General features: G+C 56.3%; 1 protein-coding gene and 1 long non-coding RNA gene across 10 annotated transcripts in view; both read left to right on the top strand.

Moving 5' to 3' along the window:
- LOC309851678 overlaps nucleotides 1–24,927 on the top strand; it is a 355,127-nt gene that overhangs the window by 145,848 nt on the left and 184,352 nt on the right. The window lies entirely within an intron of this gene.
- Nucleotides 1–24,927, top strand: part of ABR (ABR activator of RhoGEF and GTPase) — a 176,193-nt gene that overhangs the window by 141,831 nt on the left and 9,435 nt on the right. For 8 of the 9 annotated variants that reach the window (XM_082707031.1, XM_082707029.1, XM_082707032.1 and 5 more), the window contains 3 exons: nucleotides 23,278–23,337; nucleotides 23,610–23,719; nucleotides 24,378–24,517. In XM_082707031.1, coding sequence (XP_082563157.1) covers nucleotides 23,278–23,337; nucleotides 23,610–23,719; nucleotides 24,378–24,517 — 310 coding nt within the window. Of the gene's footprint in view, nucleotides 1–11,300; nucleotides 11,524–23,277; nucleotides 23,338–23,609; nucleotides 23,720–24,377; nucleotides 24,518–24,927 lie in introns of those variants that run through there. The other variant, XM_082707036.1, reaches the window with a different exon arrangement.

The raw sequence follows: 24,927 nt of genomic DNA, 5'->3' as shown, positions 1-24,927 counted from the left end.
ACTGCCTGCCTCTTCGTTGCCGCCCCCCCCCGCCCCGCCCCTGGCCAGCCCAGGATCCTTTCAGCCAGGAGGCCCCCCTTTGTCTGCCTCAACTCCCCGGCCCCAGGGGACTCCCATATATTTATCCCAGTCTATTTCCAACCATGCCGCTCTAGGCTCCAGATGTGCTATCCCCAACTGGGACCTACCCACTGGCTGATTAGCATATTCCCAGGGCCCAGCCCTTGTTGACTGGCTGGGTCAGAGGAGAGAGCTCTCCCTGAGGACCCCACAGCTCAGTTTTTGCCACTGACTCCAGACTAAAGAGGAGTTTGAGACCTCGAAGCCACCTAAGCCAGGGGAGCCCCTCCATGCCCCTGTTCATTGCCACAAACCTGGGGACACCCACCACCCTCCGCTCTCTGCCGCACCCCCACACCCCAGAGTAGAAGGCGGCTTCTCTTTGGGAGTGCGCAAGACCCTGGCCTGGGAAGGGGCAGGGTCCCAAGCCAGGAAAGGTGAAGCTCCAGCTTCAGGCTGGTGCCCTGCACCCCCAGTTGCCAAGTTCAGGCCCAATGGGATGCATGGTCTCCATCCTCCTTTCTGAAGCCTGGAGCCTGAGTCTGAAGGGGAAAAGGGGAATCTCTGTAACAGTCTTCCCCCGGCCTCTTGGAAGCTTATTGAGGGTTCAGAGCAATTATCAATGACACTCAGGAGGAGGTCATGAAGGCCAGTCCCCCACCTTCAGGACTAGGATACAGAGCCCAGGTTGGCAAATCTGACAATATTTAGACCGTTACTTTTTTTTTTTTTTTTAAGATTTTATTTATTTATTTGACACAGATTGCAAGTAGGCAGAGAGAGAGGCAGAAGCAGGCTCCCTGCCCGGCAGAGAGCCTGATGTGGGGCTCGATCCCAGGACCCTGGAATCATGACCTGAGTCAAAGGCAGAGGCTTAATCCACAGAGCCACCCAGGTGCCTCAGCCCTTACTTTTTGTTCAACTGTGGTAAAATGTATATACCATAAAATTTATCATTTTAGTGATTTTTAGGTGTACCACCCAGAGGGAGTAAGTACATTCACATTGTTGTGCGACCATCACCACTGTCCATCTCCAGAACTTTCTTTCTCCCCCGCACCCCCCCACCACCTCCAGAACTTTCTTACCATCCTAACTGACCATACCTATTAAACAGTAACTGCAGAAGCATCTGGCTAGCTCAGTCGGTAGAGCACACAACTCCAGATTTCAGGGTCATGAGTTCAAACCCTGTGTTGGGCATACAGCTTACTTAAAAAACAGAACAAAACAAAACACAACACACAAAAACAACAGTAATTCCCCAGGCAACCACCATTTGACTTTCTGTCAATGATTTTGACTCTCCCATTCCAGTGACTTCATGGAAGTGGAATCCTGCAGTGTTTGTCTTTTTGTGACTTCACCTAGCATGATGCCTTCAAGGTTCATCCACGTGGTAGAACGCGTCAGAATTTCCATGCTTAAGGCTGGTGTGCATGGGGCACGTTTTGTTGATCCACTCATGCACCAAGGGACATTTCAGTTGTTTTCGTGTTAGACTTTCACCCTTTTAATTGAGAAAAAGAGCCTGGTCTTTGAGGATGGAGATTTCATAGCCTGCTTCTCTCCAGACCCAAGGTTCCCCATCCCCACCCAGTTGCTCACCAGTCTCCAGCTATCACAGGACCCCAGCTGTCGCAGGGCCCCATGAGTGGAGGACACAACTGGTCACTGTTAGCTTCTTTTGGTTAAAACAGTTGCCTCCTGGCTATCTCTCCCCCGAATCAGGCATCCCTATCTCCTGGACCTTATTTCTCAGATCTCTTCTGCCTTCCCCTTGGTCATGGTTTATATCTATCAAGCGTGAAGAGAGTCAGAAGGTCAGAAGGGGCTCAGAAGATCACCATCTGAGTTCTTTGATATGGGGGGCTCAGTTTCTCTGTTAAATGGGGATAATTATCCCCATTCTACCTTCATCACCAGCTTACTGTGAAGGTCAAAAGACAGAATGTACTAGAGCTGTGATGTACACATTCGTCTTGTCATCAGCTTATTTATGCATTCCTACTTGCTTAGCACCCTCTAAATGTCAGGCACTGTGCTGTGGACACAGAGAATGAATAGGACCAGGGTGCCTGGGTGGCTCCTTCGTTAAGCATCTGCCTTTCGCTCAGGTCATGGTCCCAGGGTCCTGCGGTCGAGCCCCTACATAGGGCTGCCTGCTTAGTGGGAGGCCTGCTTCTCCCTCTCCCATTCCCCCTGCTTGTGTTCCCTTTCTTGGGGTCTGTCTCTTTTTAATAAATAAATAAAATCTTTAAAAAAAAAAAAAAAAAAGGATGAAAAGGACCTCACCATGTAGTAAAGAAGACAGAAGAGAATTTTGGAAGGCAGAGGCTTTAACCCACTGAGCCACCCAGGCGCCCCAGCATAGAATCCATCAGGGTCGATGGGCCTTTAAGGCCAGACAGATCTGGGGATCATTCCACCTTCCTCCATTCATTAGTTGGGAGAACAGAGTAAGTTACTTGACTTTTGGGGCCTCAGTTTCAAATGGATCCTTTTGAAACTTGAATGTAGAAATTCATGAAGCCTTTGGCACAGGGCTGGCACAGAGTCTGTTCTCATCCAATGATGACAGCCCCTTTCCCAGCTGGCAGGTCCAGGTATGGTGCCCTTTGTCTTCTTGGAGGGACTCTAGGTTTAGCTTTTCAAGCAGCCCCCTGTCTCCCTGGTCAAAGGCCATCACCTGCAAGAGGCCCCCTATGATGGGCCTTAGGCTGGCTCAGGCCACATCTGTTTTCTTAGACTGATGAAGTCAGATCCAGCTTTGATGAACTAACCTCAGAGTATACTGGTGGTCAAGGTTAGGGCCCTCACCTCCTGCCTTAGCCCTGGCTTGAGCAGCCCTGGGCTCTTACCCCTTGGTGTAGCTCCCCACTTGGCATGGTGTGGTCAGGCCCAGAGCACAAAGTGAGTGAGGAGTTGGGAACAAGGGGCCATTGTTGGCCCGGAGTCGTTTCTGGTTTCAATTACTCTGCAGAGCAGGAGGAAATTCAGAGTAAGCGTGGGTCAGGAGCCTGCTAGGGCAGAAGTCAAAGGCTTCCCTACCCCACATCCCTCTCTCTGGTCCTCAGGGGTTCTGTTGTCCCTGTTTGACCCTGCTTTATTGATCTGGGAGCCTGGGCTCTGGGGCACTGGTCTGGTGGACCCAAAAACGCTTTTAGTTCTTTTCCACTCTGGTTCTTCATGGCTGGTACCAGGAGGTGCTGGGTCCCTCCCTGGGTGGGACGACAGAGCGGCATTCACATGGGTCCTTACCACCTTCTCCCAATGTCCTTCAGGCCATACTGACCACAGCTGGGCCCCCAGTCCTGGGAATGGCCTGATTTTGACTAGGGGAGGAGTGGGGGCAGCTGGGAGAAAGCCTTGGGGCTGGCTTCTGCCTTTCATTCCTCCACCCCAGACCCGCTGTGCATGACCAGGGGAAGCGTCTGTTTCTAGAGCGTGTGATTCCTACCCCCACTGCCTGCTGTTCCCAGCGCTGGCCCACGTGGGCATCTTCCCTTTGCTGCTGTCCTCACCACCATGCCAACCCAGAGGCATGTGGGGGTGGGGGAGGGTGAGGGCCAGGACTGTTCCTCTTCCTGCCTCAGACACTACTTCCTCCCCAGAGGCCTTGAGACTGGAGCCATGGTCCCCCACCACCACCACCACCGCTGGAGTTGCTGTTTGTCCTCCACGAGATAGGTCCAGATGCCTCAGTGACCCTTGGAGAGCCCGCAACATGATGGGGGGCGGGGAGCCAGAGGCAGGATCCCTTGAGAGAGCCGCCCTGCTGCCCAAATGCTTCCCCGCACTTGCACAACCTCCCTCTTCCTGCCCTTGCTCTGCAGCCTGTCTCCCAGGTGTTCCCGATCTGGGGAGGCCGACCCTGCCCCGTGGATTCTGGAGACAAGAAGCATTCAGTAGGAAGCAGCTGGAGGCTCAGGTCTCCCTCGCTCTCTCGCCCCATCTGAGAATGCCTCCTGGAGGGGCAGGCTGGCTGCCCACTCCCTGGCCCCCAACCACGGCTCAGGAGGGGTGGGTTTCGAGCAGAGATGCCGATCCAGAGAAGACCCTGGGGACTGACTCATTCAGGGCCTGAGAAGACCCAGCTTCTCAACAAACCAAAAGAGGGATGTGCTTTTCCCAGCTTTGTTGGGGAGTGGGGCTCCTAGACTCCGGCTGAAGAGCTGGATTTGATCCTAGCTCCACCACCTAATTAGCAAGGTGGCCCCAGGTGACCTCTTTCCTCCCTCCTGGACCCCTGTGAATAGTAAATGAGATTACAGAGGTGACTATCCCGGCCTACTGACACTCTCAGTAACCACTAAGCTCCCCGCAGGTGGAGGCTGCGGCTGTCTCCCTAGAAAGCCAAAAAACCAGTCCCTAGGGTGGTCTCACTTTTGATTGTTTTGAAACCTCGGAGAGAAAGAAAGGGCTTAGAGGAACTGCCAGGGCCATCCCTGAGCGAGGGCTGAGGCCAGTATGAATGCTGGGAAGGGCACCTCATGTGGGCTCCGCCGGCCTCCGTCACCACGGGTGCCACAGACCCCACCATGGCCCCTCGCCTCAGCCCAGCGTCTGCCGTGGCTTCTGTGGGTGGGGGGGTGAGTGTGGTGGCACTCGGTAAGGCCCTTGCTCCCAGACACAGCCCACTTGGGCCCTTACAGCCGGAGACTAAGCCATGCTGGCTTCAGGGCCAAGGTGACCCAGAAAACGCCAGCTTTTAGTGACTCGATAAGCGTTATCCCGTTGTAAGGACTCCGAAGGGAACCCACAGCAGCAAAGCCAAGGCCCCCAGTTTTCCCAAAACAGAGAGACAAGTAGAGATAAGACACGAACTTTAGATCCAGGACTCTGACCCGGAAGTTTCCTTAAAAAGCTCCTAATCTCCCCAGCCTCCACATCTCCCCACCCTGAGGGCAAGTGGAGTGGGGGGTGGGGTGCAAAATGACTGTGGTCAGGAGAGACAGCAATTCTCATGAGAACCGTCCCCTGGAAGGAGGCTTGGGGGCTCCAGGTTCTGCCCACAGCACTTGGGGATTGCTGGGAGGGACTGTCAGCCAGGGGCCTCTGCTTTTTTCTGGTTTTATCTGATGAGGGGTGGGCAGGGAGAGTTTAGCAGAAGATTTAATTTGGGAGGAAAGAGAACGTCCTCTTTTAAAAAAAAGAAAAAAAAATCGTTGATGACTTTTGTCTGGTCCCAGCTCCTGTTTTGACAGGTGTGGAAACTGAGCCCAGAGGTTGAGAGTGACTGCTGAGTCTCCAGGGACCAGGCAGGGCTCTCACCCAGCTTCCCTGGCTCCCAGGAGTGTTCTCCTATTCACTTGGAGCTCAGAGTTGGGTGGGAAAGGAGTTGGGTAATGACAGAGGAGAAGAAAGGCATGGAGGCTCAGTGGACGCTGACCTCACTTCCAAACCTTCCTGCCTGAGGCTGTTATGTCATCAGCATGAGGCCTGTTGGGGGGGCCCAGTGGTGCTCTGCTTACACACACATACCATTCTTCCACTGTTCTGGGAGACCCTGGCTGTACACCTCTCTCTCCTGTAAGAAGGAGCAGGCAAGAGGCCAGGGGAGTCTGGGTGTTGGTCTGGCCATAACTCTTATGGGGAAAGAATGGAAGGACAGGGTCGCCTGGGTGGCTCAGTGGGTTAAAGCCTCTGCCTTCGGCTCAGGTCATGATCCCAGGGTCCTGGAATCGAGCCCCGCATCGGGCTCTCTGCTCCGTGGGGAGCCTGCTTCCCCCTCTCCCTCTGCCTGCCTCTCTGCCTGTTTGTGATCTCTGTCAAATAAATAAAATCTTTAAAAAAAAAAAAAAAAGAATGGAAGGACATTTGGTGGGTGTGCTGTGCTGTGCCCACTCTGTCCCTGGGTGGGTTTTGTTTTAGATAAGCAAGATGTTCCCAAAGACTCAAGTGGAATTTCCAGCCGTTTCCATGACCAATACACCGTGAGAATCACTGTAGCTGGCCAAAGATGGGCCAGCAGGCTTGTCCCGCCGTGGACAAGCTCTGTGGTTATTTCGGCTTCTACAGCCTATCTAGAGCCACCAAGCGCCCTCAAGACGCCCGCCCAGGTAGCCAGGCAGAGTGGAGAATGAGGCTGTGTGAGGAGCCATGTGTGCCTTGTCCTGCAGCACGGGCCCTGGGACGTGGGAGTACTGTGCCACACCTGGGGCAGGCCTTGAGGCTGGTGGTCCTGAGCTGAAAAGCCCGGACCCCCATGCACAACTGGTCAGTGAGTTGGGCCCAGGCCCCACGGGAGTTTCTGGCCTGGACTGTCTAAGAGAATCCTGATGGCTCTTACCTCTTCACGTTACACTGGGACCCGTTCGAGGTCCTCCCCACTGGCATGGGGGATGGGTAACTTCTCAGTGAAAAATGAATGAATGAGTCACAACTGAAAAATCAGTCACAACTGAAAAGACAGCATCTAGGCTCCCGCGCTGCCATTGGCTGTTTGGCGACTTTGGAGCAAAGGGTTTCTGTCCCTGAGCCTAATGCAGACCTTAAACATAGCAGATACGGGGGAAAGGATGGATGGATAAATAGAAAAACGTAAACAGGTCTCACTTTCTCATCTCCTGGAGATCTCTGCCCTTCCGGTGCAGTTAGGATAAGTCTGGGTTAGGAGGAGGTGAGAACACGCATTAGGCAGGCAGGCACTATGGAGCCAGGAATCTCCTGCCTACGGGGAGTCTCCCATCCTCCTTTCTCGAAGCTGCCCTTCAGTGTGCGCCTCCCCCATTCCCCCGCCAGTTTGCACAGCCTGCACAAGGGCTTCGATCTCTCTTGGCCACCCGGACCCTGCTGGCCACCTGCTGGTTCTCGGCCTGGACTCCCGTGCCCATCTTTGGGCAGGGATTGCCAGGAGCTTCCTTTCTGCAACCCTCCAGCCTCAGAGAGCCCACCTTGCCCCCCAGCTCTGCTCTTGTGGGGCCTGCCCCAGCTGCGCTCCTCTGGAGTTGAGAAAGAGCGTTCTTGGCAGACCTCCTGGTCCTCAGCCTCAGCACAGTCCTAGGCTGCTCTCACGCTCCCAGCGTCTGCACCCAGACTCTCTGGGTAGTCTGCTGGGGCTCCCCTCCCCTCCAACCCTCGCTCCCAGGCTGTGCACTGCGGTGCCTATAGCCTTGGTCCAGCTGGCTGCGCAGAAACCCCCTTTCCTGATTTCGGGTCATTTGGCTAAAGGACCGGGAGAGGGAATCAGTGTTCCAGTCTAGGCTGGGGAGAAGACAAAAGGCATTCCAGTGGGAAAATGGAGGTCACTCCAGAAAGTGGCAGCAGCATCCCAAAGTTCTGAGAAAGAACCTTCCGAGAAAGAACTTTCCTCCTCGTGTTCACAGGCTGGAGGATTTGCCTGGAAGCTGTCCCCACCCCCAGCTGTCACCAAGGCAGCACTGGTGGCAGTCCCTGCCTCTCCCGCCCACACATCTCAGGCTGCATATATTCCCCGCTGACCTTTTTTCCTTCAGTGATGCTGCTGCTGATCACTTTAACCTGATTTTGCCTCAGACCCCTCCTGTGGCTGGGTGCCCAGACAGAAGCAGCCTGGGTATATACTCCTCTCTAAGTAGAACCCGGGACCCTGCATCTCCTCAAGGGTGGCCCTTCTCATTCCTCCTGCAGAGAGCCCAGGGGGTTGGGGGTTGGGGTGGCAGGAATGAGGGAGGACAGGACTGTCTACTAGGAATGTTTTTAATTCCAAAGACCGCAATGTCTGTGTCTGTTCACGTGGGCCTTCCCGCCCAGGCTCTGTTTATGCAGATGAGGTGGGGGGGGGGCTTGCATGTCCTTGGAGGCGGGTCCTGCCAGGTGTGGTTCGATGGAAGGGACAGACAGAGGCAGGGGGGGATGCACTCCCTTCCTGGGTGGTCAGGACAGCCCAAACCTGGCCTGTCCAGCAAAGATGTGGAAGGATCCACTGTGGGCTGGGAGGGACCAGAATTCAGACCTTCGCTTTTGAGGAACTGACAGGGAACGTTTGTCTTGCCCAACCCCCACCCCAACGCCCCCCGCAGCCTGCTCCTAGACCATTGATTCCAGGAGGGAGTGAGTCAGGCAGAGGGAAGAGAAGGCAAATCTGTGCTGTCCCAGAGAGAGCCCCCAGCCCACAGGGAGGCAGGGAAAGATGAACATCTCAAGGGAAGAGCCTTCCAACTCAGCTACCCATCTGCCGAGGCGCTTATGTCACCATGGAGACAGTTGGCCAGCTTTCACCCAGTCGGAGCTTGCTTTACCCAGACAAGTATTGAGCCTGGGCTTCCTAAGACAGACAAGCACAAGGCTTTGGGAACAGGATATGTACTGCCCTCCTCCCACACACCCAGTGGGGGTGGGGGGCACACCTTGCAATGCATTCCCCCAATACACCCTGTGGCGTATGATCCAGATAGAAGGGGGAGAACCTTAGAAAGCCAGCACAGGGCCATTTTTGAAGTAGGCCAGCTGGTGGTGCCAAGCACACTGACATGGTCAGCAATTATAATGGCCCCTTACCAGCCAGTTACACAACCAGCCGTTGCACGTTAGCCCGAGGAATACAGAAAAAAGCCAGGGCAGATGGCCTTTTTCCATAGCTCTCAAGGCCCATGCCATTCCCTCCTCTTTCAGGAAGCCTTCTGTGGTTCCTCTGGCTAGAAATTTCCTCTCCTTTCTCTCAACTGTGATAGCACTTTATCTGTGTGTTCTTACGGCTTAAGGCTGGGTTTCTTGAGAGCAAAGATGATGTTTTGTCCATCTGGGTAGGCACATGGCAGGTACGTACTTGCTATGTTCCAAGTGCATGAACGCTTCCTGTTAAGAGGTATTTAAGCCCATGTCTTGCTCTCCTCTTGGGCTGTCAGTTTTATGACAAAGCACAGACTTTGGTTTCGTGTCTGTGATTCCTCAGCCCCCACCCAGGGTCAAACACAGAATCGGACCCTCAGTCAGTGGCTCTTGAATGAAATGAATGAATTGGAGAAGTGAAGGTTGTAGGAGTGAGCCAAGCCTTCCCGGGGAAAGGAGTTTTGTGACAGCCAAGGTGGGGAGGCTGCCTGGCCCCTTATGGGACTGGAGGGTGACCGTCTTCAGAGGTAGCCCCTGGTGCTGGTGCTGGGAGAGGCAGGTGGGGAACTCCGCCTCGGAGTACTGGGCAAAGTGTTATGGGCCAAGTCTGTCTAGCTGCCGTTGGTTTGGGCAACTTCGGCCCAGGTATGAGGAGGCTCTGTGCAGCCTTGGCAGCCCAGGCCTGTCTGCACGGTGTAGAAGCAGGTATGGAGTGTGGAGCTGGCCCAGCCACCCTGCAGGGACCCCTCCCCACTCAGAACCCAGCAGAGCTCCAGGACCCCACCTCCCCCAGCCAGGCAGGGGCAGCGTGGGACCAGAGCCTGCCATACCAGGATCTCATAGTCGTGCTGTGGGCCAGACTTCGTGGCCTGGCCCGGCATGGCCTTGGGCAGGATGTTGCACTTCTCAGTCTCCTTCATTCCCTCTAATGGAAAATGGGGTTCCTGGGACTTCCTTCATAAGGTGGTGTGAGCATTAAGTTGATCTGTGTGGAGGTTGAGCATGGTACCTGCCGCTCCGTGAGTGCTCCTTAAGGGCAGCTCTTACTATGACCCGGTCTTGTCTATCTTTGCAGTGAAGCCGCCCTTCTTTCAACAGAACACAGGGTGTCTGGGGTTAAGCCCCAAGACCTGCATTTTGGTGGGGATCCAGCAGGAGCATTCCAGGTGCCAAGGGCTGCTTCTGGGCCCTCCTGCCCTGGGGTCACCCAAGAAATGCGTGGACCTGGCACCTTTTCCTGACTCTAAAGAACCAGCCACACTTGAGCGAAGCCAGACGCATGAGCACCCTCAGCTGTGGAAGAGACCTGTCATTCCCTGGCTTTGGTGGCCTGACTTCAGGCCAGAACTTGACCTCCCCAAGCTCAAGTCCTCCAAACCCAACAACAGAGACCATAAGCCAATCATTACCAAAGTTGTGAGCCTTAAATGAACTGGATATCTGAAAGCTCTCTGCATGGGACCTGGTTCATGGGTGGTCCCGTGGACATGTTGCTTTCCTTCCTTACTCTGAGCCTAGTGGTGCATCATGTGATGCCCTGGGTGCCTCTGGGGCTTGTTTGGCCTGTCTGGGGTTCAGGCCTTTCTCTTTACCCCAGACCCCAGACTCTAACCGGAAGCTTCACATCTCACTCTGGTTAGACTGTTTTCCCAACTTGAGCTTTAAGAGCAAGGTCTTTCTTCTGAGAAGTCTTCTGAGCCACACCCAGCCCAGACCCAGGGGCTGATTGCCCCTTTACCACTGAATGTCCTCTGTCCCCAGTGGCACAGGCTGCGTTGGGCTTTTCGGGTGAGGTGCACAGGGCCATGATTAAAAGTGTCTGGGTAAGAGGCACCTCTCACTGTGTATTTGTAACCAGTGGTCATTCTTGGCTTTTGGCTTATGTCCTTGGAGACAGCCCATAGTGGCCAGTTCCTTCCTGTCCCCTGAAGCCCAGGAGGCTGCCCTACTGGGGATCTGCTTTATTCTTCACGTTCCCAAGAGGAGGTTTGTGAGTGCCGTTCCACACATGTCTGGTGCTGTCACCAAACTGGCAGTTGAGGAGGGCCTTGGGGCAGAAGGTGGGAGCAGGGGGAGCAGAGCTCCGGGACAGTGCAGGCCCTTGGCCTGGGACAGGGGCAGTTGCCAGAGGGCCAACCACAGTTCCTGTCCCTGCAGACCCCTTCTGGCTTCCTCCCAGGCCTCCCTTACACAGTCCTGGCCCCCAGGGAGCAGCCTGGTGGTGAAGGGGTTAACCGGGGACCTCGAAGGGGAAAGGACTGGGTTGTGTTTAGTTGCTTGTCAAACTTTATTTAGGACTTAGGCTGAGGGTCAGTGAGCCCGAAGCCCCAGCCCGCCAAGAGTTAAAAACCCGGAGGTTGGGTTTTTTGGAGGGTTAGCCTCCAGCGTCTTCTTTTGAGTCACTTCCTTCAGTGGGGGCGGGTCCCCTGCGCCTTCTCGGGCGGTCCGTGGCGCACGCACTGGGGCGTCCCCGCAAGCAGAGCGGTCACCAGCAGGCGGGAGGAGCGGGCCGCCCCCAGTGCGCTCCTCTGGGAGGCAGTCTCCAGGGAGGGGAGGAGAAAGCGGAGCCTCACACCATGCGCTTCCCTGCCCGGCTCGAGTAACCACAGTACGGGCCGGCTGCGGGGGTGAGCACTTCCCGCTCCCTCGGTCTTCGCGGCGCCGAGCGCCTCGGCGGCCGGGCTGCCCGCAGCCTCTCCCGGGACCCGGTCCCTGGAGCCGGTGCCGCGGGCCAGGGGGCAGTCCGGGCGGGCCTCTGCTGCCGCCGGCATGACCGACATCCTGCCTCAGCCAGACTGCAGCCTGAAGGCGGTGTGCGAGCCTCTGGAGCGCTGTTGCCTGGATCGGCTGGAGGAGCCGGGGAGCAAGCGGCCCCCCAACACAGGCGCCCGGCTTTGGGGCCGGGTTCGCAGCAAACTGCTCCGCCAAAAGGTGCTAGCGGTGGTGGTTGGGGGGGGGGGGACCCGAGGGCGGGACGGCTGGGGACTGCCGGGGTGCTCTGTTTCCCCCACCCTCCCTTGGAGATCCGTTCCAGCTCCTGCCTGATCATGGAGTCCTAGGATAGAGACGGGGCTATGTGTGGGTCTTCTCCAAGTGGCCTTAATTTAATGATTAATGCTGTTGCCACTTCCACCCCTGACCCCTGCTGGTTTCTCTGCATCTGTCCCCAGCTCAGAAAAAGGGGTCGTCTTCTGTGGGAGAGGACTGCCATATTCTGAGTCTATACAGGCTGGAATGTGAGTGGTTAAGCAAGGGTCTCCTGGGTCTCCCCCACCCAGCCCGGACCAGGCCCCCTTTCCTGAACCCAATGGACATAGCTGGCTGCCCCTTTACAGGGGGGACACTGGCAGAAGCAGCTCAGCACCACTGGCCGTGGAAGACTTCTTTGTGCGGGGTCTTGGGCCTCCTGCTCCCCCAGGGTTGGGGGGAGGTCATGTGGCGGTGGGGGTGCTGCCGAGGTGAGGGGCTGCAACCTCTGAGGGGCTGCCCAGTCGGGGACCACCCAGATGACTGCTGGCCCCATGCCAGTGAGGTACCAGAGTGCCAGGGGTTTCCTGACCCAGCAGGCAGCTCTGCTCGAGCGGAGCCAGGGCAGACCGCCCGGCCCGCCTGCAGCCCCAGACCTTGGTGAGGATGAAAATTGGAGATAGAAGCGGACTGTCCTGCATCTGGGCAGCCTGCCTTGGGTTTGGCTTCGGGCCCTGGCATCGGGTGTCCGCGGAAGAACCAGACCCGGCTCCTAGAACACAGTAAACCCTTAGATAACTGCAGCCTGAACTGGCTGCCCGAGCAAGATGTCGCAGGGGGTCGCAGGGGGTCCGTCCCTCAGGGGAGGCTGTGGCTACTCAGGCTGTGGCTACTCCGTGGGGCTGAGGGAGATTTGCATTTGCAAGCCATCCTGCGGCTCCGAGGAGGGGCAGCCCTCTGGCTAAGTGCTCCGTGCCAACTAGCACCTGCCAGGAGGAAGTGAGCTTGGCCCGTTGGCTCCTTGTCTCATTTCACCCCCTACCCGTGGGGCATACTTGACCTCCCAGAGGTGACATCAGTCCTGGAAAGTGCCAGCAGGGCAGCAACTTGAGCTGTCCTGCTCTGGCCCCTGGGTCACCTTCGGCATCCCCAGGGACCAGGCTCGCCGGGCCCTGCTGGCCTCAGCTGCTACCAGAGCCCCTCTGTGCTGAGGCAGCTGTCTGTGCCCGGCGGCACGGGGCCGGCCCTTCCCTGCATCCCCTCCCCGCCCAGCCCCTGGTGAGGCCAGCAGACACCAGCCCTGGGCTCAAGTTGTCTATTCCCAAACCTCAAGGCCAGTGAGAAATGGACCCCGCAGTCTCCCGGCCCTCTGCCAGCCAAGCAAAGCCTTTCTAATTTACCTGATCCTTTGGGGAGAGGCCTGGCAAGAAGGGGCGGCAGTCTTTAAACCTCCAGATCCCAGACTTTCTGTTCTTTCCCTGTGCATGTATGACCGGCACCTCCAAGAATTCGCTTCAGAGCCGCTCTGGTGGTCTCTCGCTTCTAGTCTGATGGTGCCCATGGGCAAGGATGGCGGGGGCTGGCCAGGTGCTGGCCTGCGGAGCCGCCCGCCATCCATGCAGCCACAGGGGTGCTCTGGCAGCTCTTGCTGTGTGACAGAGTATGTCCGCCTCACAGATACAAGGGTCTCTATGCTGGCATGGTTATGCGTCCCACTGTGGCCGCCTCACTGTGCTCAGGCTAGCAGGCAAGCAGACGGACTCGTGGGGCTGGGCCCGCTGCCCGCTTCCCTTCTTTCCTCAGCTGCATTAACCTATTTTTTGTCAGTGCCGAGGGCTCTCTGCCAGTCAGGGGGCTGGGACCAGGCAGGAGCTTAGGTGGTGTGGGGGAAGGGTGCTGGGGACCGCCCAGCCTGGCAGGAAGGGTCTCCCGTGAATGGATGTCAGGACACCTGTGGGCCTCCCACTCCCGTCGCCCTAAAGGGGTGTCTGTGACTCATCGGGGGACCCCATGCTGGGGCAGAAGAAGCTGTTCAGATGGAAGAGTCCTCATATTAACCTGGGGGGGGGGTCCCTGGCCCCAGGAGTCTGCAGTTGCGGGTCTCAGGGAGCTGTGTTTGGGTTGGTTCTTGTCCCCAAGGAGATTCTGGGGCTGACGCCTCATTCCGGCCTCTGACTTGGCAGTTGGTCTGCTGTGCAAGCATTGAGCAGAGGAGACACGTGGCACTGGGGTTTGCGGGTTCTGCCAGCGCTCTCAGCACTACACATTTCTACTTTCCTTTTCCTTCGTTTTGTATGTTTCAACTTTCTGCTTCAGATCACACTGACGGAGACTAGGCTCGGTGCCTTCTCTTCATGCCTTCCCACCTGCTTCTAGATCCTGAGGTGGCACCTGAGAGGCTGAAGGAGGAGTCCCATCCCCCACTCCCTGAAGTATCCAAAGGTTATAATGGGGTCACTTGTGGGAGCCACAGAGAGGCTGGCAGGAACCCCCACCCACCCACAACGTAAGGCAGAGGCCAAGCCAGAAGCATTTGGGGTGGGGGTGCCTGGAGGTGGGAACTCAGGCTGGATTGGCAGGGTCCAGAGGAGTGGGTGGGAGAGAGGAGGACAGTTGTTGATGACTTTGTCTCTGCTTGATGGTTTGCCACGTGGGGCTGAGAATTCCCTGCCTCAGAAGAACTTCTGTCCAGATGCTAGAGGCTGGCAAGGTGAATGGAAGTGTTTGTTGCTGAACCACAGAGTTCAAGGATACCTGCTGCTCTGTGACAGGGTCTGCTTTCCTCTGTCTCTGGGGAGAGTCAGAGGTGTTACCTGAGGAAGGACAGGATGGGGTGCCCCCTTTGGGCCACTTGTCTGGGGAACCTTAGGGCTTAGGAGGGTCCCTTTCTTTGCTGTCTCAGTTGCGACCACAGGACAGCTCCTAGCCCCTCCCAGAGCCTGCCACTGAACTTGACCGTTCTTTGTAACAGGTAGCACCGGGTACGCAAACTGTGTACCCAGGTTCACGCAGCCATTCGCTGGCTGTTCGAGGCATTGAGGGTCCGAGGGCTCTAGGCTATCAGATGTAGATTTGTCTTGGGCTCATTAACTTTATTTCATAATCGAGCTCCAGGCATCAAGAAGATCTTGAAACCTTACACGGTAGACCTGTGTCCTGCCCTGGCTGTTCCCAATCTGTCCTGTCTCTTTCCCCCTGCCCCACCCTTGTCAGGCTAATCTGCTGAGGGGAAGGGACCCCTGTCCCTATCTTAACCATCCATATGCCCACTCGTGTCCCTATAGCCATCCCTCAGCTCTAGGAAAGGGATGGTAGCCCCTCTCCATTGGGCTGGAGACCCCTGCAGTCTTTCCATTTTCCCTGGACATCTGGGAGAGCCAGGACTATGACCAGGCTGGCTGGAGAGTTGGGGTGGGGCGGGGAGCAGAGCAACCTCCCAGCATTTCCCCAGCCTCGAAGCTTCTCACAGCACTTGCTCACTCCCTAGAGGGACCACATGAGTGGTCTCCTGACCACTAGTGCCCCTACTTCTCTACTAAGCTGACTCCCAGGAGGCCTGTTCAGTTCCACACAGCAGGAATCCACAACTCTGAGAGTCTGCTAGAGGTCATGGAGCCCCATGCAGACACGGAGCCACCCACATGCACAATTTGAATGCTGTTGTAGATAGGGTCACAGAGCTCAGCTTAGGGACCCCTGCTCTAAGTGCAACTGGCAGGGTACTATTTCTTTGCACCTGGGGAGGTTGGAAAGGGCATTGGCCCTCTCTGGCATCTCTGTGGTCCACAGGTGGCTTGGCCAGGCAGCCACGCTGGGCTTGGTGCCCCAGCTTTTAGATGGCCCTGGACCAGGGGGAGCTAAGCCTGCCAACCAAGGTGGTTTCCGAAAGGCCAAAGCTGCGAGAGCCCAGTGTTACAGGAGTTTCCAGAAGCAGTGAGGCCCCAGGAGGGCAGACGTTTTGGAAAGAGCCCAGAAACTTCTGCAGGTGCTAGTTTGGGGGAGTTGCCAGACATTGACAAGGGAGCACACGTCTGGAAAGGCCCAGCTCTCTGCCGAGTGGCCTTGCCAGCTGCCCAAACTGTCAGGAGCCAGTCACCAGGTACTATTTCAGCTTCTTTTTCCCAAGCAGATAGTGTTGGGGACAGGAAGGGTATGTGTGCTCTGCCAGTTCCCTAGCTCTTAGAGGAACACACATTCCCCCACGTCTGGAATTTGCATGCCCATTCCCCGGGAGGAACCAGAGCCAGTGCAGAATCCCAGGGATCCTTAGATCGAGGCCTCATTGTCCTTTGTCCCTGGGGTGAGCCTAGAGAGATGGGAGGCCACCGTGAGAGCTGCCCTTGGGATTCTCCTGCAGAGAGGCCAGGAGAGCACCATAACGCCGTGGCGATGCCTCAGCCAGGAGCTAGAACCATCTCTGTCTGGGACAGGGATCCCTGCCAACGCTGATGCCTCAGATGGGCCCAGCCAGAGCCGTGACAGCCATAGCTCCACACCCCATCACGTGCCTGAAGTCTTCTTCATGCTCAGGCCTCCTCCGTGGGTCACCCCACCCCTTGGGCTTATGCGGCACGGGGTGCTGGAGACCCGGCTGAGCTCGTAGCACTCAAGAGGCCTCTTTTTCCAACCCCAGGTCTGCTGTCTTTACTGGCTCTGTGACCTTGGGCAGATCTCTTCCCCTTTCTAGTTCTCTGGCATCAGGATCATGAAGGAGCTGAACAGGATGATCTCCTAGATCCAGCTCATATGATGATGTTGGCCATGGCTCAAGATTCCTGTTCCTAAGCCTTAAACTCTCAACACACTGGGGAAGTCTGGGTGGGAGAGGTCACAGGGTGGTGCCTGGGCCCAGGCCAGCCATTCCCTGGACATGGGAGAGGAGAGGTGAGCGGGAACGTGGGGCTTCTTGACCCCCGTCCCGAAGGAGCCTTGGTGGGAAGGCATTGTTCTCTCCATCCCCCACATCCCGTTTCATTCATTTGGTCCCTGAATATTGATGGGCACCTTCCCTGAATATACTGGGCACCCCAGAGGCAGAAGGCAGAGAGCCCTTAATCTCATGGAACTTTCTGTCCGCAGGAGTCAGGCAACCAAAAAGATCATTTCAGGCTAGACAAGTGCTGGGAAGAACATAAACTTGGGTAATGGGCTAGAGAGTAATGGGGAGGGAGAGGACTTGCTGGAAGAGGTAATTTTGAACTAAGACTTAAATGGTAAGAAGGATTCTGGGAGCGCCTGGGTGGCCCCAGTCGGTTGTACGTCCACCTCTTGGTTTCGGCTTGGCTCGTGATCTCAAGGTGGTCAGATCGAGCCCTGTGTTGGGCTCCTTGCTCAGCACACGGTCTGCTTCAAAATATCTCTCTCTCTCCCAACCCCTTCTCCCTCCTTCTGCCCCTCTGCACCCCTGCTGCACCTTCTCTCTTCTCAAATAAATACATTAGTTAATTTTAAAAAAAAGATTCTGGAAAGATCCAAGACAGTACATTCCAGGCAGAGGAACTGGCAAGGTGAAACCCTTGCGGCTGGTGGGGTGGGCGCGGCATCTTCAGAAGCAGACAGAGGCCACGGGACAGCGGAGAAGGGCACCCTATATGGAGCAGGCGGGGGCCAGCTGGGGCGAGATGTTCAGCTTCTAATGGAAGTGCGGCGGGCAGGATGCCACGGGGAAGCTTGACCTGGGTTTTAGTGATGCTGCCAGTTTTTCTGAGGCTGCTAGGTTTGGAGCCCTGGCTGAGGACCAGACTCATTCTCAGCCCATGCCGTGAGGCGCTGTTACCATCTACTCCATTTCACATGTGGAAACTGAGGCTCAGAGAGTGACCCAGAGTGGCAGCCTGCAGCCTGCCCTGCCAGGATAGAGGGTCAGAGCCCCGTGGAGGCCTGGGGCTGTTCCTCAGCTTCCTGGTTGTCTAGGTGCTCCTGGAGCCCATTGGGGTTGGGGTGGGTTGCCCCGCATGGGGAGCCTTCCTGCCCAGACTACCCAGCCGAGCACGCTGTTAGAGAAATGAGCACTTACTTCCCGTGCTGTCTAGTGAGTGCGGGGCGAGGGCTGGAGCCCACCGGGAGGCCCCCCCCCAGAGCGGGCATGGGTAGTGGCCTTGCCAGCGCCGCTCATTCTCAAGCATAGGCTCTGTGCCCAGACTGCGTTCCTGGCCTGGGCAGGGAGGATGAGGTCAGCTTCAGAGGAGGACTTGCACAATGCTCATCGAAGTACTGTCAAGGCCAAAGGGAGGTGGTGGAGCCCACCGTGCTCCCCAGGCCGGCCTCCCACTCCCGACTTTGAAGGCAAGGCTGCTCTGGGCTTCCTCTGGGCTGCTTTGGGCCGAGCCAGAGTGACCCTCCCTTCTTTGCCCTTGTGCCCCCAACATGGCCCTGAGCTGAGGCTTGGCAGCTTCCTGGCCGTTTGTGTGAGGCCTGGTTCTGGGGCGAAGTTGTCCAGGCTGCCTGGAACAGAGAAGGCAGTGGGGTGCCAGCCAGTCCCAAGAAAGACAGGGTCCCGGGGCTCTGGGATGGATGCGCCCGGCTTTGGGACTGAGGACTAAAAGTCCAAGGACTAAAAGTGTGGCAGGCACAGGGCAGACTGGGGCTCTGGAATGCTGAGCGAGTGCTAGGGAAGGCAGGTCACAGTGGGTGCTGTGAGGCTAACCTGACTTCAATAAAAGCCTCATTCAGAGCGGCTAAACCCTTTCCATATGTGGGCCTCTGAGAACTTCAAAGTCGGGGGAGTGGGGGTTGGAGGAGGGGAGACAGGATCCCGGTGTTTTGCCTACAGAGTCAGCATAAGCCCCTCGTGCAGCTGCCCTGGGAGAGGGCACTTGACCCTACAGGGTGAGGACTAGAGGGGCCAAGCTTGCTTAGCCTAGTCGTGGGGGAGCCAGCCTCTGGGAAAATGGCCTGTCCGTGGTCTCCCCTGGCCGGGCTGCTGAGCTGGAAGCCCAGCGTGGGCCCTGGCATCCCCCTCCCACCTCACCCTCCCTCTCTAGGAGTTTCTCTCTGAGCAGCCACGTTGACAGAATCCTCCCGTACCCTTCCCAAGAGGGAGGAGAAGCAGGCCTTGGCAGCTCCCTAGTCCCCCTGTTGCCAGCCCTCCCATGCCTCTCACGCCTGTGGTCTGTCCCAATGACAGACTGGGTTTGGTGTCTGAAGGGGACCTAGCCCAGAGTATATGGACATACTCGGGGAAGGGCAGGAAAAAGCCAGCCCAGTACCGCCACCCGGGCCACTGGCCTGGGAGCCCCGGGAATTGTACCCCCATCAGACAGGACACCTGGCTCAGGGCCTGGTCTCCCCAGCCCCACACTCAGCCTCTGGCAGGCACCCCCTAAACACGGCCAGCCATCTCTGCCTTCCCTTCAGCACCCCGTTCACCTCTGAGGGCGACAGCTCTAGCACACTGGATTTCTTGCCCTCGTTATTAAGCACTTTGTTTTTATTAACCCTAGAAACTACTCTGGCTTTGAGAGAAGTCCATGCCACCTCCCCGGTCAGGCCCAGGATGCCAGGTCCCGGATTCAGGAAGCCAGGCCCACAGGGATGGGAGGTCAGGGGTCCTTGGGCTCCTGGGGGCCTCAGGCCTGCACTGGGGAAATGACAGAGTGAGGTTCTGAGGGAAGGGGCCCAGTGCCAAGAGGCTTTTGAGGGAGGGAGGGGAAGCGGAGGCCTGGGAGCCCCGGTGTTACGTCCTAAAGTAATGCACTGCGGCCTGGTTTGTGCTTCCCTGACCACTGGGACTGTAGCTGCCCATAAACGGGGCGGTGCCACCACTGGCCCCCGTGAACAGGTGTGGGCAGGGCAGTGGCAAAAATCACCAGAAGGCTTTCAGGCAAGAGTACAAGGCAGAGGGAAGGCTGTGGCTCTACCCTCAGAAGGACCCAGGTTTGACCAGGGACTGTGTCATCTACCCCAGGGAGCGAGAATGGGGACCCCAGACTCACTGGTGCCTCGGAAACCCCAGGCACCCGGAGGTGGCTACGAACAGCCCTCGAACCGGGGGGAAGGAGATGCACTGGTGACAAATGGGCTGGGAGGAAGGACGTAGGCCTAAGGACCCCTCAGGACTTTCTGAAGGAACGAGGTGCCCCCACAGGCCTGTGAGGCCACTGGGCTTTCCTGTCCTCGACACGATGCGGGGGAAGCGCTCTGAGAGCCTGCATCTCCATCTCCTTCTGTGGCCTCAGGATTTTGTTGTGGACACTGGGCAGTTCTTCTGTGGACATCAGTCCCTGGGGTCAGCTCTGTCTGCTTGGCACACGTGCAGGGCTGAAAGTGCAGCCATGACCTGACCGAGTCTAAAAGCAAAGGTAGACAGAACATAACTGAGCTGCTCCTGGCGGCAGGCGTTGTGTGTGGACCACCTAGAACTTCCTCTAGGATGCCCTATGGCTCCTTTCTGTCTCCTGCCCATGCCCCACCTTGAGGAAGACCCAGCTGTGTGTGTCTTACCTGTGGGGTGAAGGAGGGGCCTCCTGGGGGTCTCCCCCAGCCTGGCCCTTCGCAGCCCCATCTGTCTGCCTCCCTTGCCCGATCTGGCCTGGCCTCAGTACCCACTGCCCAGGGCCGGGGGTTGGCACCTATCTGCTGGGATTCAGAGGTCAGCGGTCAGGTGCTCTATCCACTGACATCCTGGGGGCTGGCTCTTCCGCCCCCGGCACTAATCTAATCAGGAAATAGCAGAGTCCACATTTCCCAGGGGTTATAAATAGCCACAGCCGCTCAGGCAGCATCATTTCTCTGGAAAATGTGCCATGTCCCTCTCCACTCCTCGCCCTCCCTTCTCTGTATTTAAGTGACGTCCTGAAAATAGCCTTGGTTTCTGGAGGCTGCCGGTCTGCTCGGAGGCAGATCTTCAGAGCCTGGGCACGAGGGGCTGGGCAGGCCTCCCTCAAGCACCCACTAGGGGGTTCTGGGAGACAGCGGTTGTGGGGACTCACAGTAAAACACGGAAGTGCCACCTTCCTCAGCCCTGGCCTCAGACTGATGGGAGGGTGCCAGTCGGCTGCAGAGGGACAGCGTCTCAGCACGGCAGGAAGCGTCTCACCTCCTAGATAGTGGCATTGGGCAAGTTCCTTAGTCTCGTTAAGCCTCAGTGTTCTCATCTGTAAATGGGAGTGTGAAAAGGCTAGACCTCACAGCCTTGTTACCATGTACTTTGTTACCATGATTGAGATAGCCTGTGTGAAAGGTTTGTCTTCATGCGGACTCCTCGGAAATGCTCAGAATACATTAATTCTGGGACTCTGAGGTGGTATGGATGCCCTAGGGAGGAAGCTGAAGTTCAGGGAAGTTTAAGTGACTTGCCCAGATTCACACAGTTGAGTGGAAGAGTGGACATTTGGACCTACATAGGCCTGAGTCTCAATCCTTGCCCTTCCCCCACTTGGCTGTGCCCAGACACCACTCCAGGACCTGGGGAGGGACCCCTGGTTTAGGCCATGGTGGCTACTAGGAGGCACCAGGTCTCAGGAGAGGGATTAGGTGAAGGGGTGCCTAAGGGATGGTCCGTGCCACAGACCTGGTGAGGTTTTGGGACAGAAAAAGTGTCGGGAGAGGGACATTTCAGGGGCTTCCTTTGGGACCCTTGGGACACTTGACCTTAAGGCTTCTGGATTAGTGAGCCTGGACCATAGCCAGGCTGGTGAGTCCCATGTGCTTCCCTTGTGTGCAGAGGAGGTGCTGGGGCAGAGTGGGGCACATGGGGTTACTGGGTCCCGTCCACACTGCTCTCCCTCCGTGTCCTCCTCAATTGCACCCTTAGTCCGGTGGGCGGGGGGAAGCAACTCCTGAAGGCTGGGCCTACGCCAAATGCAGACCCCAGGGCCCAACCCACCCTGGGCTGACCAGACCCTGCTCCTCTGTGCTGTGGGCCTGCTGGAACAGTGGTGTTCACACTGTGGTGCACGTGCTCTGGGCAGCGTGGGGGTTGGCGGGGTTGGGAAGCCACAGAAGCTTCTCAGGGAGTACATGGGCAGGGAGTTTCCAGAGAATCAGTCTGCAGACTCCCAACTCCCATAGGTGCCACTGGCTGCAAGCGATGTGCCTGGGAAGGGCTTTCTGCCTTCAGATCCCTTCCTCTGCGGGGGAGCCCAAGGCTCTCAGTGGAACATGGCCCAGGGTGCCAGTGCCTCCTGCTTGCTGACAGTAGGGCCTCTTGAAATGTGGGTGTGGGTGTGGAGAAGGTAGAAGACGCTGATGGCCAAGTTCCAAATCCGCTCATGAGTCAGGTGCTTTCCAGTTCTTTGCTTTCCACAAAACTGATGGACATTGTCAGCTGACAGATCATTTAAAATAAATTTTGCTGGGGGTGCCTGGGTGGCTTAGTCTGTTAAGCATCTGCGTTTGGCTTAGGTCATGATCCCAGGGTCCTAGGATTGAGCCCTGCATTGGGCTCCCTTCTCAGCGGGGAGCTGGCTTCTCCCTCTGACTGCCGCTCCCCCGATTGTGTGCGCTCTCTCTCTCTCAGCCAGATAAATAAATAAAATCTTTTTAAGGAATAATAAAAATAAATAAATTTTGCTAATCGGTATTTATTCAATTTAAGGCAAACGAGAAGGAGAGAGTTTCGAGAATCCTGTAACATTGCTATAATAAAACAGCCCCATCTAGTTAATTTACAGGAACAAGATGTTTCTCCCTCTACATGTTTAAAAGCAAAACCAGGGGCACCCGCCTGGCTCAGGTGATGGAGCCTGTGATTGGGGTCATGAGTTTGAGCCCCACACGAGCATAGTGAGGCTGCACCCAGTTCTACCCTAGCAAAAAAAAAAATACACGAATTAAAACAAAAAAATGTTCTGTCCACCTCGTGAAGAGACATAAGTCCTCCAAAGTGGTACCTTACTACTGAATATTTATTAATACTTATTTTTAACCTGCTGGTTAGTGTTTTTATTGCGTGCTGTCAGTCGCTGTAGTAACTCAAACATGTCTTGAATATTTGGAGCCTTGTGGTCTCAGGAAGTGTTTCATTGCCATTTGTACAGATTTTTTTTTTATAAGGTTTTGTTGGGGTTATTTTTTTTTAATCTGTTTGGGAGGATAGGCAGATTCTTTGATTTTTTTTTTTGTTGAGATTTTATTTATGTATTTGTCAGAGAGAGAGCGTGCACACAAAAGCAGGGGGAGAAGCAGGTAGAGAAAGCAGTAACTCCCACTAAGCAAGGAGCCCAGCACCCACCCTGCGATCATGACCTAAGCCGTAGGCAGATGCTTAACCAACACAGCCACCCAGGCGCCCCGGTACAGATATTTTTGTTGAAGCGAAATCTAATAGGGTGATGAATAAAACCCTTAAGATAGAAAAATACAAACTAGGACAAAATTCTTTGGGAGAAAAAAAAAACAATGCAGGGTGTCTGCAAGGGAAAGGAGAGCTTGTATGTTCCTCATGAATGATGGTGGGTAGCAGATCGCTGTGGTAATTGGATCCCACTGAATACATTGAAAAGAATGATGTCACAGTTTTATTTTAAGATGTAAATATTTACATTATCCTGGAAGCTATAGCCTTTGCAACTCTTTAAACTTGCCTTGGAAATATTCAGACGTCGAGTCGCAAATGTGCTGGGCGGTACATAATTTTTCAAAATCACTGTGTGGGTGCGCAAGGAAAAACAGTCCGCAGGCCACTGCGTCAGAGGAGCAGAGTCCGGTCCCGTCCCCTGTGAGGGATGCCTCCTCTGCTTTCCCCATCTCACGTTGTCTTTCTTCCTTTCTCTGCAGTTGGATCCCCAGACTGTGGAGACCAAGAACTGGCACACAGATGTGATTGAGATGAACGGGGTGAGCTGGGGAGACAGGAAATGTCCACACACTGGGCGGGCACCCGGCTGCTGTCCTCGGGGGTGCTGTCTTGCCCCCTGTTCCCTCAACCCAGACCCTCTCCCGTCCCCTGTGCCCGCACCCTTCCCACTCCCACCCTGTAGGTGTTGCAGGGAGCCCTGGGTGGGAGAGGCAGCAGTGGTTGGCCGCGCTGGGGAGGGGACCCGTGTTTCGGAGGCCCTCCTCAGGCGCTCATACCCTGGGGGATTTGTGCCTGCCTCACCCCCAACCAGATCAAAGTGGAATTCTCCATGAAGTTCACCAGCCGGGATATGAGCCTGAAGAGGACCCCATCAAAAAAGCAGACTGGTGTCTTTGGCGTGAAGATCAGCGTAGTGACTAAGTAGGTCCCCCTGGGGCACGTGAGTGGTGGCATTAGCACCTGGGGTCCCTCCCTGGACCCCTAGCGAGTCACCCCACCCCCTGGCTCTGTAGTCAGGGATGACCAGTTCGGAGGCCCAAAGTAGCCCACAGACGTAGGCCTTCATCTCACACATGCTTCAGAAGTCAGCAAGCCAACATTAAACACCAGATGACCTGTGAGCATCCCAGGCTGTCAGCTTCTTGTGGTCAGTGAGATGCTCTGATGACATAGGCACACATTGAGGTTTGGCCACGACCAGCGGGAATCCAGGAGGGGCTGCCCCTCCACTCTCCACCACCCCTTCCAGGGCCTGGGCCTCCAGGACCTCAGCCACCTCCCTCAGGGGTCTACGGCTCAGCCCCACATAGCATTTGAAGCTGAGATCTGCCTTCTAAGGAACATTCTCATCTCAGCATCTTTGCACTTGTCTCCCAAACCACCTCCTACCTTTGTCCCTTGCCACACTGCAACAGGCCGGCCTTGGGCCGCTTGGGTAGGGTGGGGGTGGCATGGCCTCTTAGTCCTCTCTGCAGCCCCAACCCTGATACCAGAAGCCTGGGTGTGCAGGGGAAGTGGGGGCTTGGGGTAGTCAGGGAGGGAGGACTTCCGCCCCCCCCTCACAGCCCCTCCCCACCAGGCGGGAGCGCTCCAAGGTACCCTACATCGTGCGGCAGTGTGTGGAGGAGGTGGAGAAGCGGGGCATCGAGGAGGTCGGCATCTACCGGATATCAGGGGTGGCCACCGACATCCAGGCACTGAAGGCCGCCTTTGATGCCAGTAAGTGTGGGAGGCCCGGGCATTGGTGGGGAGAGGGCACTCTTAGGGGCCCAGCAGGCTGCTCTGGGAGCCCAGGAGCACCAGAGGCCTTTCTCCACAGAGAGGCCCCAAGTCACCGATGGTGGAAGAGCCTTGTTCTGTGAACCACAGTCCCATGTGGTGTGTGGTGGGCCCTCTCTTAGTCTGATGCCGGGACTCTGCCTGTGTGTGCTCATGTAAACACCCCCTCCCCACTCTCTTATCCATTGTTGCAGATGAGGAATGGAGGAGGCTCAGAAAGGCCAAGCCACTTGCTCAGCATTGCTCAGCTTGTAGGTTTTGAGCCTTCTTTCAACTCAGATCTTTCTTATTCCAGTGTTTCTGGCTTTCTTGCTAGCTCTGTGGTACCTAAGGGACTGGAAGGAAACAGA

The sequence above is a fragment of the Mustela nivalis genome (genome assembly GCF_964662115.1).
Source record: "Mustela nivalis genome assembly, chromosome: 17".
In the NCBI taxonomy this organism is placed as follows: Eukaryota; Metazoa; Chordata; class Mammalia; order Carnivora; family Mustelidae; genus Mustela; species Mustela nivalis.
Note: the sequence above shows the minus strand (reverse complement) of the source record. Positions and strands in the feature narration are given on the sequence as shown.